Source organism: Salvelinus fontinalis, chromosome 4 (genome assembly GCF_029448725.1).
Source record: "Salvelinus fontinalis isolate EN_2023a chromosome 4, ASM2944872v1, whole genome shotgun sequence".
Classification (NCBI taxonomy): Eukaryota; Metazoa; Chordata; class Actinopteri; order Salmoniformes; family Salmonidae; genus Salvelinus; species Salvelinus fontinalis.
The window spans coordinates 52137869-52155700 of record NC_074668.1 but is presented as its reverse complement, the minus strand read 5'-3'; the positions used below and the strand labels follow the sequence as shown (position 1 = coordinate 52155700).

The 17832-nt window shown below is 40.7% G+C and overlaps 1 protein-coding gene across 1 annotated transcript in view; it reads right to left on the bottom strand.

The window, feature by feature from the left end:
* Nucleotides 1–1057: 1057 nt before the first annotated feature.
* qsox2 (quiescin Q6 sulfhydryl oxidase 2) overlaps nt 1058–17832 on the bottom strand; it is a 59992-nt gene continuing 43217 nt past the window's right edge. The window contains exons 4-12 of the mRNA XM_055920563.1: nt 15751–15856; nt 15437–15527; nt 15136–15281; nt 14682–14831; nt 14241–14370; nt 14006–14128; nt 5896–6046; nt 5489–5677; nt 1058–5247 (exon numbers count right to left, since the gene is read on the bottom strand). Coding sequence (XP_055776538.1) covers nt 4742–5247; nt 5489–5677; nt 5896–6046; nt 14006–14128; nt 14241–14370; nt 14682–14831; nt 15136–15281; nt 15437–15527; nt 15751–15856 — 1592 coding nt within the window. The 3' untranslated portion in view covers nt 1058–4741. The remainder of the gene's footprint in view (nt 5248–5488; nt 5678–5895; nt 6047–14005; nt 14129–14240; nt 14371–14681; nt 14832–15135; nt 15282–15436; nt 15528–15750; nt 15857–17832) is intronic.

Below are 17832 nucleotides of genomic sequence, written 5' to 3'. Positions count from 1 at the left end.
GCATTTACAAATTATTAACTGTTAATGGAATTATAACACCCTTTACAAATTGAACCTTATTGTAAAGTATTAACAAAGGTAAACAAAAAATAACCAGGAGACGGTGAGGCAATTGTAACCTGTGACAGATTGTAATGTTCCTATCAAGGTTGCTACAATATTAAAGATCCTGAGCATTAAAATATTACGTTTTTTTGCCGCCACCTCGTTCTATTTTTCAGCATTTCCTTGTACAGTAACTAATCACGGCCTATCTCACGTTGACGATAGATTGAACTGCACTCACGCTCCATTGACTTCAACGTATTTTAAAAAGACAGACAATCGCATCCGACATTCTGTAGGGTGAATGTGAGGCAATATTACAGTCAGGCAACTGTCATGCTCCAATCTTCTAATATTACTGTATTGTACACAAGTAAAAAGCAATTTACTCAAAATGAAATTTGTTTTTACACAAATGTACACACTCAAAGAAAATCATAACTATAAATATTTTAAACTCGAATAGGGCATAAGGTAAAGATGAACACAATCGCTATCTACTTGGGGCTGTTCCAGGCTCAATGAGACAGCCAGTGATTTGTACCAAATTATCTTCAATAACTTATTTTCGAGAAATATACTTGAAATTGGCATGGTATAATTGACTCGTCAAACAACAATACATATTCAAGTTTAGCTTAAATCAGAAAATCAAGAGTTAATTTGACTGCATATCAAAGTTAGCTGGCTTTCTGGAACACTCCACCAGCGTTGTGGTTGTTTGCAGGTAGGCCTAAATGCTTGCTGCTTGCTGGACAGCAACCTCTTCTCAAGTCTAAACGGGATCCTGGGACGTCCCCACACTGACGTCACACCATTGCCGTAAAAAATGTCAACAGTTAATGTAAGGGTTAAGGTTAGGTAAGGGTAGTAGTTACGGTAGGGACGTCCCACGGATCCCTGATAGCACTAACCACTCTCAATCTGGGTTGGTCCTGAATATGTGAATATTTACCGTGTTAAATTATACTTAACAGTGGTTGGGCCAGTATCACTAGCGTTTCAGAGTTACTATAATGCCAGATTTTTTATTATTCAAACAAAGTACAATTTCAAATGATCCATTATCAACTCTTGAAAATAAATGAAAAAATAAGAATGCACGAAGACCAAAAATAAATGAAATAGTAAGAAATATAAATTAAATGCAGTAGAGTAAAAATAAAAATCAATGATTTCCAGCAGCAAGAACACACACTAGAAGTAACAAACAAATTAACACTTATTTACATAATTGAAATGTTATATTTTCCAGTTAGATCAGATCCTGGCGACAATCTGACCAAGCTAAATTTTATAGCAAATTGTACAATTAATTGAGTTGCAAGTCTTCAAGTAAGCTTTGTCTGTTTATGTGGCATAACATTATTTATTTCACAGAATTGATCAGGGAAGTCAATCTACATTTAAAATGTTCAAGTATCGGGGGATACCACCAATCTATTGTGAATTCAAAGTTCCAATACAGTTACTTTTGGCAAAAAATTAAATTAACAAGGAACAGCAACTGGAACAAAACAAAGGTTCTATTCACAATATTGTAGACCATTCTATTTTCAGAAGCACTAAGTCTAACTTGGTTCAGAGCTACAGTAAGTGCTTCCATTCTCAAATTACAGTAACATTGCAGTTAGCTGAAAAACGTGCCCAATTTCAGATATAGAAACATACAACATTTCATAAAACCAGAATACAGATTAGCAATTTTGTGACTCAATGCTATTTACTCAATCATGTCACCATCGGACAAGTTTCTATCCAATGTTTGTCATTTTACGCATCAAATAAATCAATTTTAAGTAGAGAAATAAGCTTTTCAAAGAAAATGAACAATAATGCATGGGCAGATGAATCATTAGATCAACTTTTATTAACACAAGGACATTTGAGTAATATTGGGTGTCAGTTTTGTTCGTGTAATGCACTATGACCTATACATTCTGAAGATAACTGGCTACAGCCCTATTTGTAGTACATTACATGACCAAAAGTAGGCTCGTTGAACATCTCATTCTAAAATCATGGGCATTAATATGGAGTTGGTCCCTCCTTTGCTGCTATAACAGTCTCCACTCTTCTGGGAAGGATTTCCACTAGATGTTAGAACATTGCTGCAGAGACTTGGTTCCATGCAGCCACAAGAGCACTAGTGAGGTCGGGCCCTGATGTTGGGCGATTAGTCCTGGCTCGCATTCAGCATTCCAATTCATTCCAAAGGTGTTCGATGGGGTTGAGGTCAGGGCTCTTTGCAAGCCATTTAATTTCTTCCACACCTATCTCGACAAACCATTTATGTATGGACCTTGCTTTGTGCACAGGGGCATTATCATTCTGAAACAGGAAAGGGCCTTCCCCAAACTGTTGCCACAAAGTTGGAAGCACATAAACATCTAGAATGTCATTGAACGCTATAGCATGAAGATTTCCCTTCATTGGAACGAAGGGGCCTAGACCGAACCATGAAGAACAGCCCCAAGCCATTATGCCTCCCCCACCAAACTTTACAGTTGGCACTATGCATTGGGGGAGGTAGCATTCTCCTGGCACCCGCCAAACCCAGATTCAGCCAACAGACGGTTCATCACTCCAGAGAAAGCGTTTCCACTGCACCAGAGTCCAATGGTTGCAAGATTTACACCACTCCAGCCGATGCTTGGCATTGCGCATAGTGATCTTAGGCTGCTTGGCCATGGAAACCCATTTCATGAAGCATCCGACGAACAGTTCTTGTGCTGACGTTGCTTACAGAGGCAGTTCTGAACTCGGTAGTGAGTGTTGCAACCGAGGACAGACAATTTTTACGCACTACATCACTCGGCGGTCCTGTTCTGTGTGCTTGTGTGCCCTACCACTTTGCGGCTGAGCCGTTGTTTCTCCTAGACGTTTCCACTTCAGAATAACAGCACTTACAGTTGACCTTGGCAGCTCTAGCAGATGAACTGATTTGTTGGAAAGGTGGCATCCTATGACAGTGCAACGTTGAAAGTCACAGCTCTTCAGTAAGGCCATTCCACTGCCAATGGCGATTATATGGCTGTGTGCTCGATTTTATACACCTGTCAGAAACAAGTGTGGATGAAATAGCCGAATGCACACCTTTTAAGGGATGTCCACATACTTTTGTACATACACTACTGTTAAAAAGTTTGGGGTCACTTAGAAATATACTTTTTTAAAGAAAAGCTCATTTTTTGTCCATTAAAATAACATACAATTGATCCGAAATATTGTAAATGAGAATTGTAGCTGGAAACGGCTGCCTAGAAGGTCAGCATCTTCACTGTTGAAACTGGTGTTTTACGGGTACTATTTAATGAAGCTGCCAGTTGAGGACTTGTGAGGCGTCTGTTTCTCAAACTAGACACTAACTTACTTGTCCTCTTGCTCAGTTGTGCACCGTGGCCTCCCACTCTTTCTATTCTAGTTAGAGACAGTTTGCACTGTTCTGTGATGGGAGTAGTACACAGCGTTGTACGAGATCTTCAGTTTCTTGGCAATTTCTCGCATGGAATAACCTTAATTTCTCAGAACAAGAATAGACTGATGAGTTTCAGAAGAAAGTACTTTGTTTCTGGACATTTTGAGCCTGTAATCGAACCCACAAATGCTGATGCTCCAGATACTCAACAAATCTAAAGAAGGCCAGTTTTATTACTTCTTTAAAATCAGCACAACAGTTTTCAGCTGTGCTAACATAATCACAAAAGGGTTTTCTAATGATCAATTAGCCCTTTAAAATTATAAACTTGGATTAGCTAATACAACGTGCCATTGGAACACAGGAGTGATGGTTGCTGATAATGGGCCTCTGTATGCCTATGTAGATATTCCATAATAAAAAAATGTAAAAAGCAGTTTCCAGCTACAATAGTCATTTACAATATTAACAATGTCGACACTATTTCCGATCAATTTGATGTTATTTTAAACGGACAAAAAAAAGTGTATTTTCTTTTAAAAACAAGGACATTTTTAAGTGACCCCAAACTTTTTAACGGTAGTGTATAGTGTATTATACCACATACTATCTTGACTAGAATGAATGATGAAATCACGTTAAGGCCACCTAGGGTCTGGGAGAATACAGAGGACTTCAAATGCACACCAAGTATTTAGACAACAAGCACTTAGGTAAAATAAGGCTGTACTTGCTCCTCTCTTTCTCATGGTTACGGGACAACATTAATAGGTTGTAATAAGTGATCTCCTTGATAGGTCTGGAAAATAATACATTGAGGTTGAAATCATAAATTCACACAGTAAGATTTTAGTAGTAGTCAATACAAATATTCCAGAGGTTCATCTTAGTCCATTAAAACATGACCAATACCGTTGAATTAGATAGAAAGATATAAAAAACACTTGATTAATTGGACTCTGTCATGGTTTTACACTATTTACAATTCCTTACCATCATAGCTAAGAGACATTGTTTTGGGAATGAATTGTGTACAGTCAAGTCCTTCCCCCATGACAATGTTATGGGGTTCTGTTATGGGGACTAAAACTTTTTCAATCAGTCACTATTGTAAAATACTTGATCTGGAGACTGTTTCTTCACAGTAAATATTATACAAAACATAAACAAATAAATAAAAAATGCAACCTTCTAATCTACATTTAAAAAGGAAAACTCAATTCCAAAAAAACAAAACTCTTTGCTCAGTCAAATGTGCAGACCTGGACCAGTAGACTGCTATACATATGGACGATTGTAGCGGATCTTCCACCTTTTGGAGCGGACTCGGAAAAAGAAGAACATGACCATGAGAAAGACACAGGAGAAAGCGTAGAGCACAACACACAGACTCATGTCCACACTGGAGAAGCCCAGACCCAGGAAGCTCACCCCCGGCCTGGTCTCCCTGTGGGCCCCTGTGCCCGCCTGCCCTGCTCCATCCACGTCACTCTGCTTGGCATGGTTGGCGTGGAGTAGGGAGCTCTCAGGGGCCACTGTCTTTTCCTGTGTGGCTTTAATGGGCTTATTGTCAGGAGATCCGAGGGCCCCCTGGTTTGGATCATGCTGACTGCTGTACATGTGTTTGGGGGAGATATTGGCGGCCCCGTAGTGCTGCTTGAGGAACATGAGCACCTTGTCTTCGTTCCACACGTGGATGCCATCCTGCTCCTCGTGGCAGGTGGGGCAGAGGTCCGGGCTGGGCCACTGGGTCTTGGGGAAGTGAGGGTCTTCACTCATTGTTCCTACAGAGAGGACACAGGGTCAATAACACAGGTATAACACCAGGTCAAGTTATTGTCGGCCCATATCTCCTAAGTCGAGACCAGTCATTTTGACCGGCCTACTCAATTCTAACACACGTTGCTTACTAACCTATACCACAGTATATATCTACTATATGGATTATATACTTCTAATGACAGTATATTCTCCAGGTTAGGTTTGAGATCTCAAACGATGCCGATATAGAGGTAGGTTCCCCACCTGCGAGGCGTCCATTGACCTGGTTGTGTTTCCTCCAGAGCCACAGTACCGCCTGGTCAACAGACTTCACCTGGGGCAGAGACGCCACGGCCATCTCCTCAAAGTGCTTCCCACACTCCTGGCAGCCGAAGAAGTTCACAATGTACTTGCGCATTGTCTGCAGCACTGCCTTGGGATTCTCCTCCAGGCCTGGTGGGACAGAAGGGAGGTGGTCAGGGGAACGAGAGAGAAGCACAGTCAATTTCTTGACAAGGCACACATTTCATAATCATCCCACAGTTGAGATATTCATGATGGTACCAACCGTGATGTTGTCATCTATTTTCGAAGGTGTGCAGTATTGCTATGACATGGATGTTTCTTAATTACACCAGTATTTTGCTGCATGTATATGCATGCGTACGTACCGGTGTTGGCCAATGCGTCGGGCCGGCTGGCCGCCTGGACGGTCAGCACATGGAACAGGGTCCACAGTGAACAGGGGTAGCCCCTCAGTCCAACTCTGCTTCCCTGGCAACCCACCCATTGCAGCTGGTCACTCAGGAACATCCCTGAAATCTAAAGGTGGTCAGGGAGAGAGTCAGAAAAACTCACTACTAAGCCAGAGTAGATCAGGGGTGTTATGGTTCACTGGACTGAACCAAACTGGTCTGTCACAAGCTGCCAGTTTTGGTAATGCAGTTCGCGAAATGTGGACCAAGGTTTTTCCATTTACCACATACTGTATTATTAAGGCTGTAATGACATGTGTATTTGAACAGGACCGTCTACTATGGGCCATCGGTTCACTGGATGTGCTATGCATGAGGTGAACTAAATTACTTTTGAACAATGTGCCAATTAGGAACATGGGGGAAAAAAATTCTGCCAAGGCGCATGTACTACAGCTGTCCACAATACATTTTTCTCAGCCAGCAAGATGAGTGATGTTACAGAACAGCAAAATCAGACATCCCCAGAGAGGTAGGCTAAACTATTCCACTGGTAATCCTCCGGAGGCGCTTTCAAGTTGCTAGTCCCACATGGAGAAACTTGCATTCTGATAAACCCAGTCATTGCAAACATTTCTAAATGCAATCATGGTAAAAAACAGTTGAAGAAAAAGAGAGCGCCCGTCAATTTATGAGCCCGACATGACGCCAATGCACTTAAACTATTCCAGTGGAAATTGAAATTAGGCCAGCAGATCTTGGGTCAGGGCAGTGAGGAAAAAAGTTAACATTGAACTAGTTGGGTGATATACAGTGCATTCGGGAAAGTATTCAGACCCCTTGACTTCTTCCACATTTTGTTACGTTACAGCCTTATTCTAAAATCGATTAAATACTTATCAATCTACACACAATACCCAATAATGACAAAGCTAAGACATGTTTAAATAATTTTTTGATGAAATATGACATTTACATAACTATTCAGACTCTTTACACAGTACTTTGCTGAAGCACCTTTGGCAGTGAATACAGTCTTGAGTCTTCTTGGGTATGACGCTACAAGCTTAGCACACCTGTATTTGGGGAGTTTTTCCCATTCTTCTCTGCAGATCCTCTCAAGCTCCTTTCATAGCAGGAATCAACATTATATAGGCTATTACTGTTCACCAAATTATGTTTTTAGAATAAATCTACAGGAAACGAGCAAAATCACAGACAATTAGTGACATAAGCAAAATGCTTCAGTAAGATCGAGGCAATGTAATGTCCGTTAGCAAATTTCTGTTGATCGTCCCAGCTCTACTTTAAGGCCTGATACAGTAGCCTATAGGCTTGGGCTGTATACCGTACAGTGCATTCGGCAAGTATTCAGACCCATTTCCGGTTGCCACATTTTGTTACATTACAGCCTTATTATAAAATTGATTAAATGAAAGGTTTTCATAATCTACAACCAATACCCAATTATGACAAAGCGAAAACAGGTCTCAGAAATTGTTGCAAATGTATAAAAAAAAGAAAACAAATTATTTACGTAAGTATTCAGACCCTTTGCTACAAGACTCGGATTTGAGCTCAGGTGCATCCTCTTTCCATTGATCATCCTTGAGATGTGGAGTCCACTTGTGGTAAATTCAATTGATTGGACATGATTTGGAAAGGCACACACCTGTCTATATAAGGTCCCACAGTTGACAGTGCATGTCAGAGCAAAAATCAAGCCATGAGGTGGAAGGAATTGTCCGGAAAGCTCTGAGACAGGATTGCGTCGAGGCACAGATCAGCCCGCTTGGAGTTTGCCAAAAGGCACCTGAAGGACTCTCAGAACACGAGAAACAAGATTCTCTGGTCTGATGAAAGCGTCACGTCTGGAGGAAACCTGTCACAATCCCTACAGTGAAGTATGGTGGTGGCAGCATCATGCTGTGGGGATGTTTTTCAGAGGCAGGCACTAGGAGACTAGTCAGGATCGAGGGAAAGATGAATGGCGCAAAGTACAGAAAGATCATTGATGAAAACCTTCTCCAGAATGCTAAGGACCTCTGACTGGGGTGATGGTTCACCTTCCAACAGGACAATGACCCAAAGCACACATCCAAGACAATGCAGGAGTGGCTTCGGGACACGTCTCTGAATGTCCTTGAGTTTCCCAGCCAGAGCCCGGACCTGAACCCGATCGAACATCTCTGGAGAGACCTGAAAATAGCTGTGCAGTGATGCTCCCCATCCAACCAGACAGAGCTTGAGAGGATCTACAGAGAAGAATGGAAGAAACTCCCCAAATACAGCAATGCCAATCTTGTAGCGTCATATCCAAGAAGACTCGAAGCTGTAATCGCTGTCAAATGTGCTTCAACAAAGTACTGTGTAAAGGTTCTGAATACTAATGTAAATGTTTTTTTTAAATAAATTTGCAAAAACATAGTGTGTAGATTAGAATAAGGCTGTAACGTAACCAAATGTGGGAAAAGTCAAGGGGTCTGAATACTTTCCGAATGTACTGTTTCAATAACGTTGAAACTATTTGAAATATTTTCATAAATTTGAATATTTGTAAATACCTGCAGTCAACTTGTACAATACGTTAGGAGATAAAGAACATTGTTTTCTTCATTTCACCTGTCACATTATTATGAAGCTTACGGTAGTCCCCAGTTACGTTGTGTCTGTTTACAAGCACACAACAACAAGAGATAGGAGCCTTGTGAGTCACTCACTGTTGTGCAGCATGCACCAGGTGATCTTATTACAGTATGGAATTCACAACTAAATGTTTGCCAGCTAGATATCTTCTAACTAATAAGTTTACTGTCTAAGATGTGCCAAATGCTCTCCAGTTGTGCATTTGGTTTGCTAATTTAGTAGCTAGTTAGCTATCTAGCTTAGTGGTTAGCTCCTTACGTAATCAAGCCTTGCTTGATAACAGCAGAGAATCCCCTCCTGGATCAAGAACCTTGCTGGTTAATATTTGTTTAGTGTGTGCAACAAACTGCAAGTAGCATTTGAGTTACTTGTATACTTTACGTGAAACTGTACAATATTTTCGCAATGCGCTCGTTAGCATTTAGTTATCATTCTCTATGGGATTTGACATGTACATGTTCCCATTGCTAATTTGAAAAGTTGTCCCTCCTTTTGGACTGAAACCCCCCACAGAACAGTGGCCTAAGAACAGAAGTACATACCAAACCATTGATTTAGTGAACGGTTACACCCCTACTAATTTCGTGGCGGCCTACAAGAACCTGTCGGATGTCGCGGCCATTTGTTGGCAAAAACAAACATTTAATGAAAATGTGTTTTTGAGAAAATAAAGTTTTGGATACTTTAACGTCTTATGGCTGGGGGCAGTATTGAGTAGCTTGGATGAATAATGTAACCAGAGGTGCCCAGAATAAACTGCCTGCTCCTCGGTCCCAGTTGCTAATATATGCATATTATTAGTATATTAGAAAACACTCTGGAGTTTCTAATACTGTTTGAATGATGTCTGTGAGTATAACAGAACTCATATGGCAGGCAAAAACCTGAGAAAAAAATCCAACCAGCAAGTGGGAAATCTGAGGTTGGTGGATTTTCAACTCAGACCCTAATGAAGATAGTGGGATATTGGTCATGTTGCACTTCCTAAGGCTTCCTCTAGATTGAGGCTTCTACTGTAAAGAGGGGTGAATGAGAGGGGATTGAGTCAGAGTTCTGGCAGAGTGCCAGGAGCAGGTCACGCGCATTCAGATGAGAGGTAGCTCCCGTTCCATTGGCTTTTTCTGAAGACAAAGGAATTCTCCGGTTGGAACATTATTGAAGATTTAAAAACATCCTAAGATCGATTCTATACTTCGTTTGACATGTTTCTACGGATGGTAACGGAACTTTTTTACATTTCGTCTGCAACTAGTGAACACGCTTCGTGAGTTTTGATTTGTTTACCAAACGCGCTAACAAAAGTAGCTATTTGGACATAAATGATGGACATTATTGAACAAATCAAACATTTACTGTGGAACTGGGATTCCTGGGAGTGCATTCTGATGAAGATCAAAGGTAAGTGAATATTTATGTTATTTCTGACTTCTGTTGACTGCACAATATGGCGGGTATCTTTTTGGCTTGATGGGTCTCTGAGCGCCGTACTCAGATTATTGCATGGTTTGCTTTTTTTAAATCTGACACAGCGGTTGCATTAAGGAGAAGTTTATCTGTATTTTCATCAACATTTATAATGAGTATTTCTGTAAATTGATGTGGCTCTGCAAAATCACCGGATGTTTTTGGAACTACTGAATATAACGTAATGTATATTGAGAATTTTTTATATAAATATGAACTTTACCGAACAAAACATACATGTATTGTGTAACATGAAGTCCTATGAGTGTCATCTGATGAAGATCAAAGGTTAGTGATTAATTTGATCTCTATTTCTGCTTTTTGTGACTCCTGTCTTTGGCTGGAAAAATGGCTGTGTTTTTCTGTGATTTGGCGGTGACCTAACATAATCGTTTGTGGTGCTTTCGCTGTAAAGCCTTTTTGAAATCGAAATGGTATAAAATACTTGTATGTTTGAGGAATTTTAATTATGAGATTTCTGTTTGAATTTGGCGCCCTGCACTTCCACTGGCTGTAGTCATATCGATCCTGTTAACGGGATCGCAGCCATAAGAAGTTAAAGAGCTGCAGTTAGTTTCAGAATGGGTAGCAAGGAATAAGTTAGTCCTAAATATTTCCAAAACTAAAAGTAATGTATTATGGACAAATCATTCACTAAACCCTAAACCTCAACTACGTCTCCTGATGAATGTGGAAATTGACCCTGGATTTTAAACTGTCATGGTCAAAACATATTGATACAACTTTAGCTAAGAAGTCTGTCCATAAGAGAAGTCTGTCCATACTAAAGCGCTGCTCTGCCTTAACCACCAATAATTACTTTTTTTTGCAGTTGGCTCAGAATAGGGCAGCATGTCTGGCCCTTAAAAGTACAGAGAGCTAACATTAATGACATGCATGTCAATCTCTGCTGGCTCAAAGTGGAGGAGAGATTGACTTCATCACTAATTGTTTTCGTAAGGGGTGTTGACAAGCTGAATTGTACCGAGCTGTCTGTTTAAAATACTTGCACATACGGACACCCATGCATACCCCACGAGACATGCCACCAGAGGTCTCTCCACAGTCTCCAAGAGCAGAAAAGACTATGTAAGTCGCACAGTACTACATAGAGCCAGGTAACTGCTGCAAGCAGTAAAATCAGATAAAAAATACATTAAAAAAAGGTAATAATACACCTTATGGAACAACAGGGACTGTCAAGAGACACACAAAGGTACAGACACATGCATACATTGTGATATTGTTGCATTGTGGTATTAAACATTTTATATTGTAGATATGTAGTGGTGTTTCTGTATAGCAGTGGTAAATGACGAGTCAACAGCATGATTTGGGTATGAGTTGACAGAATATAAGTATTTCGAAATGCCTTTATTTTTGGCTAGTAAGAATTTAATCTCGGCCACCAATTTCAATGGCACGAGTGGCCAGCGCAAATTTTTCTTAATGTCTACCACTGCTATACAGAAACACTTTGTTTACAAACGATGGAGTAAAACGTTAACTCATTTTTGTGGTCGTTTTGGGCTCCCGAGTGGCGCAGCGGTCTAAGGCACTGCATCTCAGTTCTAGAGGCGGCACTACAGACCCTGGTTCGATTCCAAGCTATCACAACCGGCCGTGATTGTGAGTTCCATACGGCGGCACACATTTGGCCCAGCGTCGTCCGGGTTAGGGTTTGGCCGGGGTAGGCAGTCATTGTAAATAAGAATTTGTTCTTAACTGACTTGCCTAGTTAAATAAAATAAAAACTTGTTTCCTTTCTAAACTAAAACCGAACAAGAACCAAAAATCAAAGGACTAACTTAAAGTGTTGTGAACCGTTTGTTACATCGGTTGTTTACTTCTTGTCAATAGGGGGGGGCGCTGTTTTCACTTTGGAAAAAATCGTGCCCAAATGAAACGGCCTCGTACTCTTTTCTAGATCATACAATATGCATATTATTATTACTATTGGATAGAAAACACTCAGAAGTTTCTAAAACTGTTTGAATTATATCTGTGAGTAAAACAGAACTAATTTTGCAGCAAACTTCCAAAGAGGAAGTGAAAAATCTGAAAACGAGGCTCTGTTTCAGGGCCTGCCTATTCAACTGGCTTTTATTTATCGATATGCATGCACTTCATACGCCTTCCACTAGATGTCAACAGGCAGTGGAAGGTGGAATGGGGTGTCTAGCTTGATCTGAGGCCGAATGAGAGCTTTTGGAGTGACAGGTCCGGAATTTACTTTGTCTTCGAAGGCGCGCGGCGGAGCTCGACATTGTCTTCTGAAAAGCGTTCGGTTTACACGGCGAATATCTCCGGCTCTGATTTTATTTGATACATATGATAATAACATCATAAAGTAGGTTTTTTCAACCGAGTTTTATCAGTTTATTCAACGTTTATTGGGACTTTGAGTTTTCCGTTCTTTGCGTCAAGAGAGGATGGGAATGTTAGCAACCTTGGCTAGCATTGTGGCGCGAATTCGACAGAAGAAATGGACATTCTAAAACCAAACAACGATTTATTCTGGACCAAGGACTCCTTGTACAACATTCTGATGTAAGCTCAGCAAAAGTAAGAAAACATTTATGATGTTATTTCGTATTTCTGTGTAAAATGTTGACTCCTATTCTCCGCCGTTTTGGTGAGCGCTGTCTCACAATAACGCAAGCTGTATGTTATGGTAAAGTTATTTTTAAAAATCTAACACAGCGGTTGCATTAAGAACCTAATCTTTCATTTGCCATACAACAAGTATTTTTATGTAAAGTTTTTTATGTAAAGTTTATGATGAGTGGTCAGATTAGGTGAGTGTCCAAAATACCTCCGGAGATTCTGGTGAATCGATGCTATGTATTCACAATGAATAACCAGGATTTGTAGCTATAAATATGCACATTTTCGAACAAAAAAATAATTGTATTATATAACATGATGTTATAAGACTGTCATCTGATGAATTTGTTCAAGTTTAGTGATTAATTTTATATCTTTTGCTGGTTTTTGCAAAAGCTACCTTTGCGGTGAATAAATGCGTTTGTGTGTTTGGCTATTGTGGTAAGCTAATATAATTCTATATTATGTTTTCGCTGTAAAACACAATATAGAATCGGAAATATTGGCTGGATTCACAAGATGTTTATCTTTCATTTGCTGTACACCATGTATTTTTCATATATGTTTTATGATGAGTATTTATGTATTTCACGTTGCTCTCTAATTATTCTGGCTGCTTTGGTGCTATTTTTGATGGTGGCTGCAATGTAAAACTATGATTTATACCTCAAATATGCACATTTTCGAACAAAACATAAATGTATTGTATAACATGTTATAAGACTGTCATCTGATGAAGTTGTTTCTTGGTTAGTGACTAATTTTATCTCTATTTTGTCGGTTTTGTGAAAGCTACCTATGCGGTGGAAACATGGTGAAAATATGCGGTTGTGTGTTTGGCTATTGTGGTTAGCTAATAGAAATACATAGTGTTTTCGCTGTAAAAAAAATCGGAAATGATGGCTGGATTCACAAGATGTTTATCTTTCATTTGCTGTGTTGGACTTGTGATTTCATGAAAATTATATTATATCCCTGTCCCGTTAGGCTAGGCTATGCTAGTCAGCTTTTTTGATGAGGAGGATCCCGGATCCGGGAGAGAGAAGTGGTAGAAGTTTTAAAAGGATAGTTTAACTAATTTGACTTCCTTAGGCTGTGGTTGTTTCCGCTAAACTGTTTCTAAATTTGATTACTGGTTACTTAGCAATGTTAAGAATAATCTGGCTAGCATTTTTGGTTAAGTACCAATGCTAGTGGAAATGGATTGTTTCCATTAGAAATGCACCCCTACACCCCTTCTGCAAAAAGGGAGAGCCTCCCCCACTTTACCAATTATTCCTGAATGGCCCTTTAAACTATGCCAAACAGCTATTTTATTTGATCTATTTGAGCACTTGATAATGAAATAACACACAAATACCTCCCTTACCCGCATCTTGTTGTTGACCAAGTCGAGGATGGCATCAAAGGGGATTTTCTCCAGGGGAAGACTGACCAGCCATTCCAGAAGAGTCTCTAAGAGTTTTACCACAGACTGGCGACCGGGGAAGAGCTGGGATTCAAGAATCAAAGAAAAGATAAATGTTACTTCTCTAATAGAAACAAGAGGGTAAATAATGTTTACTTGTTTGTGCGGACCCACTTCAGCCTTAGAGCACTTATACCTTAGCAACCACTGTCACAAAGTCTTTGAAGGTCTTTAGCTCTTCTCCCTCCAGGGTTTGGTGGGTAGCCAGCTCTACTCTCAGCAGGTAGTGCAACCCTGACTCAAGGTCCGCCATGTACACCTTGGACCTGGAGAAAATCAGGGAGACAGGTAGCTTAGCGGTTAAGAGCATGGCCCAGTAACCGAAAAGTCGCTGGTTTGAATCCCCGAGCAGACTAGGTGAAAAATCTGTTGATTTGCCCTTGAGCAAGGCACTTAACCTTACTTGCACCTGTAAGTTGCTCTGGATAAGAGCATCTGCTAAAATGACAAAACTTTTAAAATCAATGATGGGGCCTCGGGTCAGACATGGTTACACACAAAGAACGCAACTGAGCTCCCACACATATCCACTGGTATCATCTTCATTCATAAGATACTGTGTTAGCATCAGACTCACTTCTCAAAGTCCTTCAAGGCCTCAGCTGTCCCGGGACCACGTGGCCCCTCCAGTAGGGGCTCCTGGGGTGCTCCAGAGGTGCTCAGCTTTCTGTGGACCCCTAGGAGAAGCTTGAGGAACGAGGAGAAGAAGAAGCGCAGTCTTTTCTGCCTGGTGATACAGAAATATCAGAGCAACATTTAAAATGCCTGAATTTATAAAACAGACTACATAAAGAAGTCAAACATTTCACTGATAATTGGGATGAAATATTATTTTTAAATAATAATTACATGTTTGTAAAAAAAAATATATATATATAAAAAATAAAATAATAACAACAATGCTATATTCTGTTCACATACAACCCATTAAAAGGGCATGCCATGCCAACTACCAAAACACATTTGTTGAGTCTCCAACATCTGAACCAGAACTCCTGGAGAAGTAAATATAGTAGAGGTTGCCAACTTACACATGCAGAATGGCATGTGTTCCATTAGGGTGGAGAAGGTATGCTGAGGGGAAAGAGTTGATGCCAAGCTTCTCTGTGAGGCTCTTTTCTGAACTCAATGCCCTCTTCACTGTTAGCCCCTGATACATCATCAGGTCCAAGATAACCTATAGAACAGTTGACATTACTTTATATACATTTAAACCCCCACATATTAACCCTATAACGCAGCATTTAAGTTAAATTACTTCGTTGTTTTGAAGTCTGATAGTATAAGAATGCCATGAAAGGTACAGTTCAGTTTAATTTGAAATCCTCATACCTCTCTGCCAACATAGGAGTCCTCGTTCTCAACAATGACAGCTGTGTATTGGTTGGATTTCTGACCAATCAAAGGCAATATATCTGCAGAGCTGAAAAGAGGAAATGCGACAGTCGATTTAATATGATAATCACCTGTATTGTGTGCCACTCACTTCTCATTGAGCGATTCAAAAATCAACCCAACAGTGACCCGTATTAGCAGACATATGGCAGTGTAAAAGTGACAGAGGTTATTTATCAAACCATGGCATAGGCTAATTGTTCTGGTCCCAAGACTGTGTCTTGAAGCCCAAGGTGTGCCACTGGACAAACCTGTAAGGCTCAAGTGGAGGGCAGCTGACAGGCCTGTCCTGTCTTGTGTGGTTCTGGAGGAAGTTGACCATCAGCTGTCGCACTGTCTGTAGCTCCCTATCTGCACCTGGGGAGAGAGATGAGAATAGAGCTTGGCGATATTGATAAAAACCCATATCTCGATAAACTGACCAATAAATTGACCTGATAAATTGACCCATAAATATATTTATCCACAATCTGCTCTGGATAAGTCCAGTCCTCCTGGAGTGTCTTAAAATGAAACCAAAATATTTAGACTGACCTCATCCAGGGTCCAGAAAAATGTATTTGCACTATATAAAATAGGCGCATAATTATTGATATATAGCCTCCCATTTCTGACAATTTTATACAAAATTTTTTTTTTCGATTTATGTCTACCTTCAACTGATAAAGGTTGATTGTGATATAATTAAGGGAAAACAATTACCCTGAGGGTGTGGTGCCAGGTCTTTAGATATGAGAAATAAATGACATTCACAGAAATTTGTGACTTTAACAGCCATAGTTGCTTTGAAAACAATTTTTCCACAATTGCATTTTGAGCAACGGCCATATGCTTGTGCTTCTCAGAATGCATCTCTCCCTACTTTGTGCGCACAGTGGGGAGAGGGAGTGATAGTGGCATGCTCAAACAGCAGCTGCTAGTGAAACGGGGACAGCCAGTTACTTTCATAGCAGGAATCAACATAACAGACATTACTGTTGAGATGCATTGTTTTACAACAATCTACAGAAACTTTGTGTAGCAAAATAACGAAAATTCGCAACGCAGGCAAAATGCTTCAGTAAGGAGGAAGACAACATCAGTAATTTTCAGTTTAATTTTTATGGCTGGGGGCGCTATTTTCACGTTCGGATGAATTTGGCGCCCTGCACTTTCACTGGCTGTTGTCAAATCGATCCCGTTAACGGGATTTCAGCCGCAAGAATGAATGTCCCAGCTCTAGATGAGAGGTTGACATCTGCACACACTCTGGTCCTTTATACAGGAGAGAACACAGTAGGTAGGGCTGTGAAGGTCATGGAATTTTGTGGATGACGGTAATTGGCCAGCCATATGACCGCTGTCACCGTAATAACTGTTCAAATGTATATATACACTCTACATGGCCATAAGTATGTGGACAACCTATCGAATTTGTAGATCTGGGTATTTCAGCCACACCCGTTGCTGACAGGTGTATACAATCGAGCACAAAGCCATGCAATCTCCATAGGAAAAACATTGGCAGTAGAATGATCTTACTGAAGAGCTCAGTGACTTTCAACATGGCACCATCATAGGATGCCACCTTTCCAAAAAGTCAGTTCGTAAAATTTCTGTCCAGCTAGAGCTGTCCCAGACCGCAAAGTGGTAGCGCATGAACGGTTCGCCAGGAGGTTCATGAAATGGGTTTCCATGGCCGAGCAGCCGCACACAAGCATAAGATCACCATGCGCAATGCCAAGCGTCGGCTGGAGTGGTGTAAAGCTCACTGCCATTGGACTCTGGAGCAGTGGAAACGCACTCTCTAGAGTGATGAATCATGTTTTCCCATCTTGCAGTCGAACCTGTCGAATCTGGGTTGGCGGATGCCAAGAGAACGCTACCTGCCCGAATACATAGTGCCAACTGTAAAGTTTGGTGGAGGAGGAATAATGGTCTGGGGCTGTTTTTCATGGTCGGGATAGGCCCGTTAGTTCCAGTGAAGGGAAATCTTAACGTTACAGCATACAATGACATTCTAGGTGATTCTGTGCTTCCAACTTTGTGGCAACAGTTTGGGAAAGGCACTTTACGATTTCAAATTGCTTGAAAAAGGTATGAGCTCTGCTTTGTCTTCTGCGCAGCTGTACACACTTGTCATTACCAATTTGACAAGCACTTGATAATGGCTTGAATTTCCCCGCAGCATCCCATTTGTGCTGCCATAATGCACCCTAAAAAAATCCACGCCTTTCGCGACCAGTGGCCGTTGTGCCCTCCCTGAGTGCTGCGCGCTCTGAAGCACCTCTCACTCACATGCCTCTCCCTCACGTGATCGGGTATTTCTCAAAGGCTACAAGTGAAGACAGACA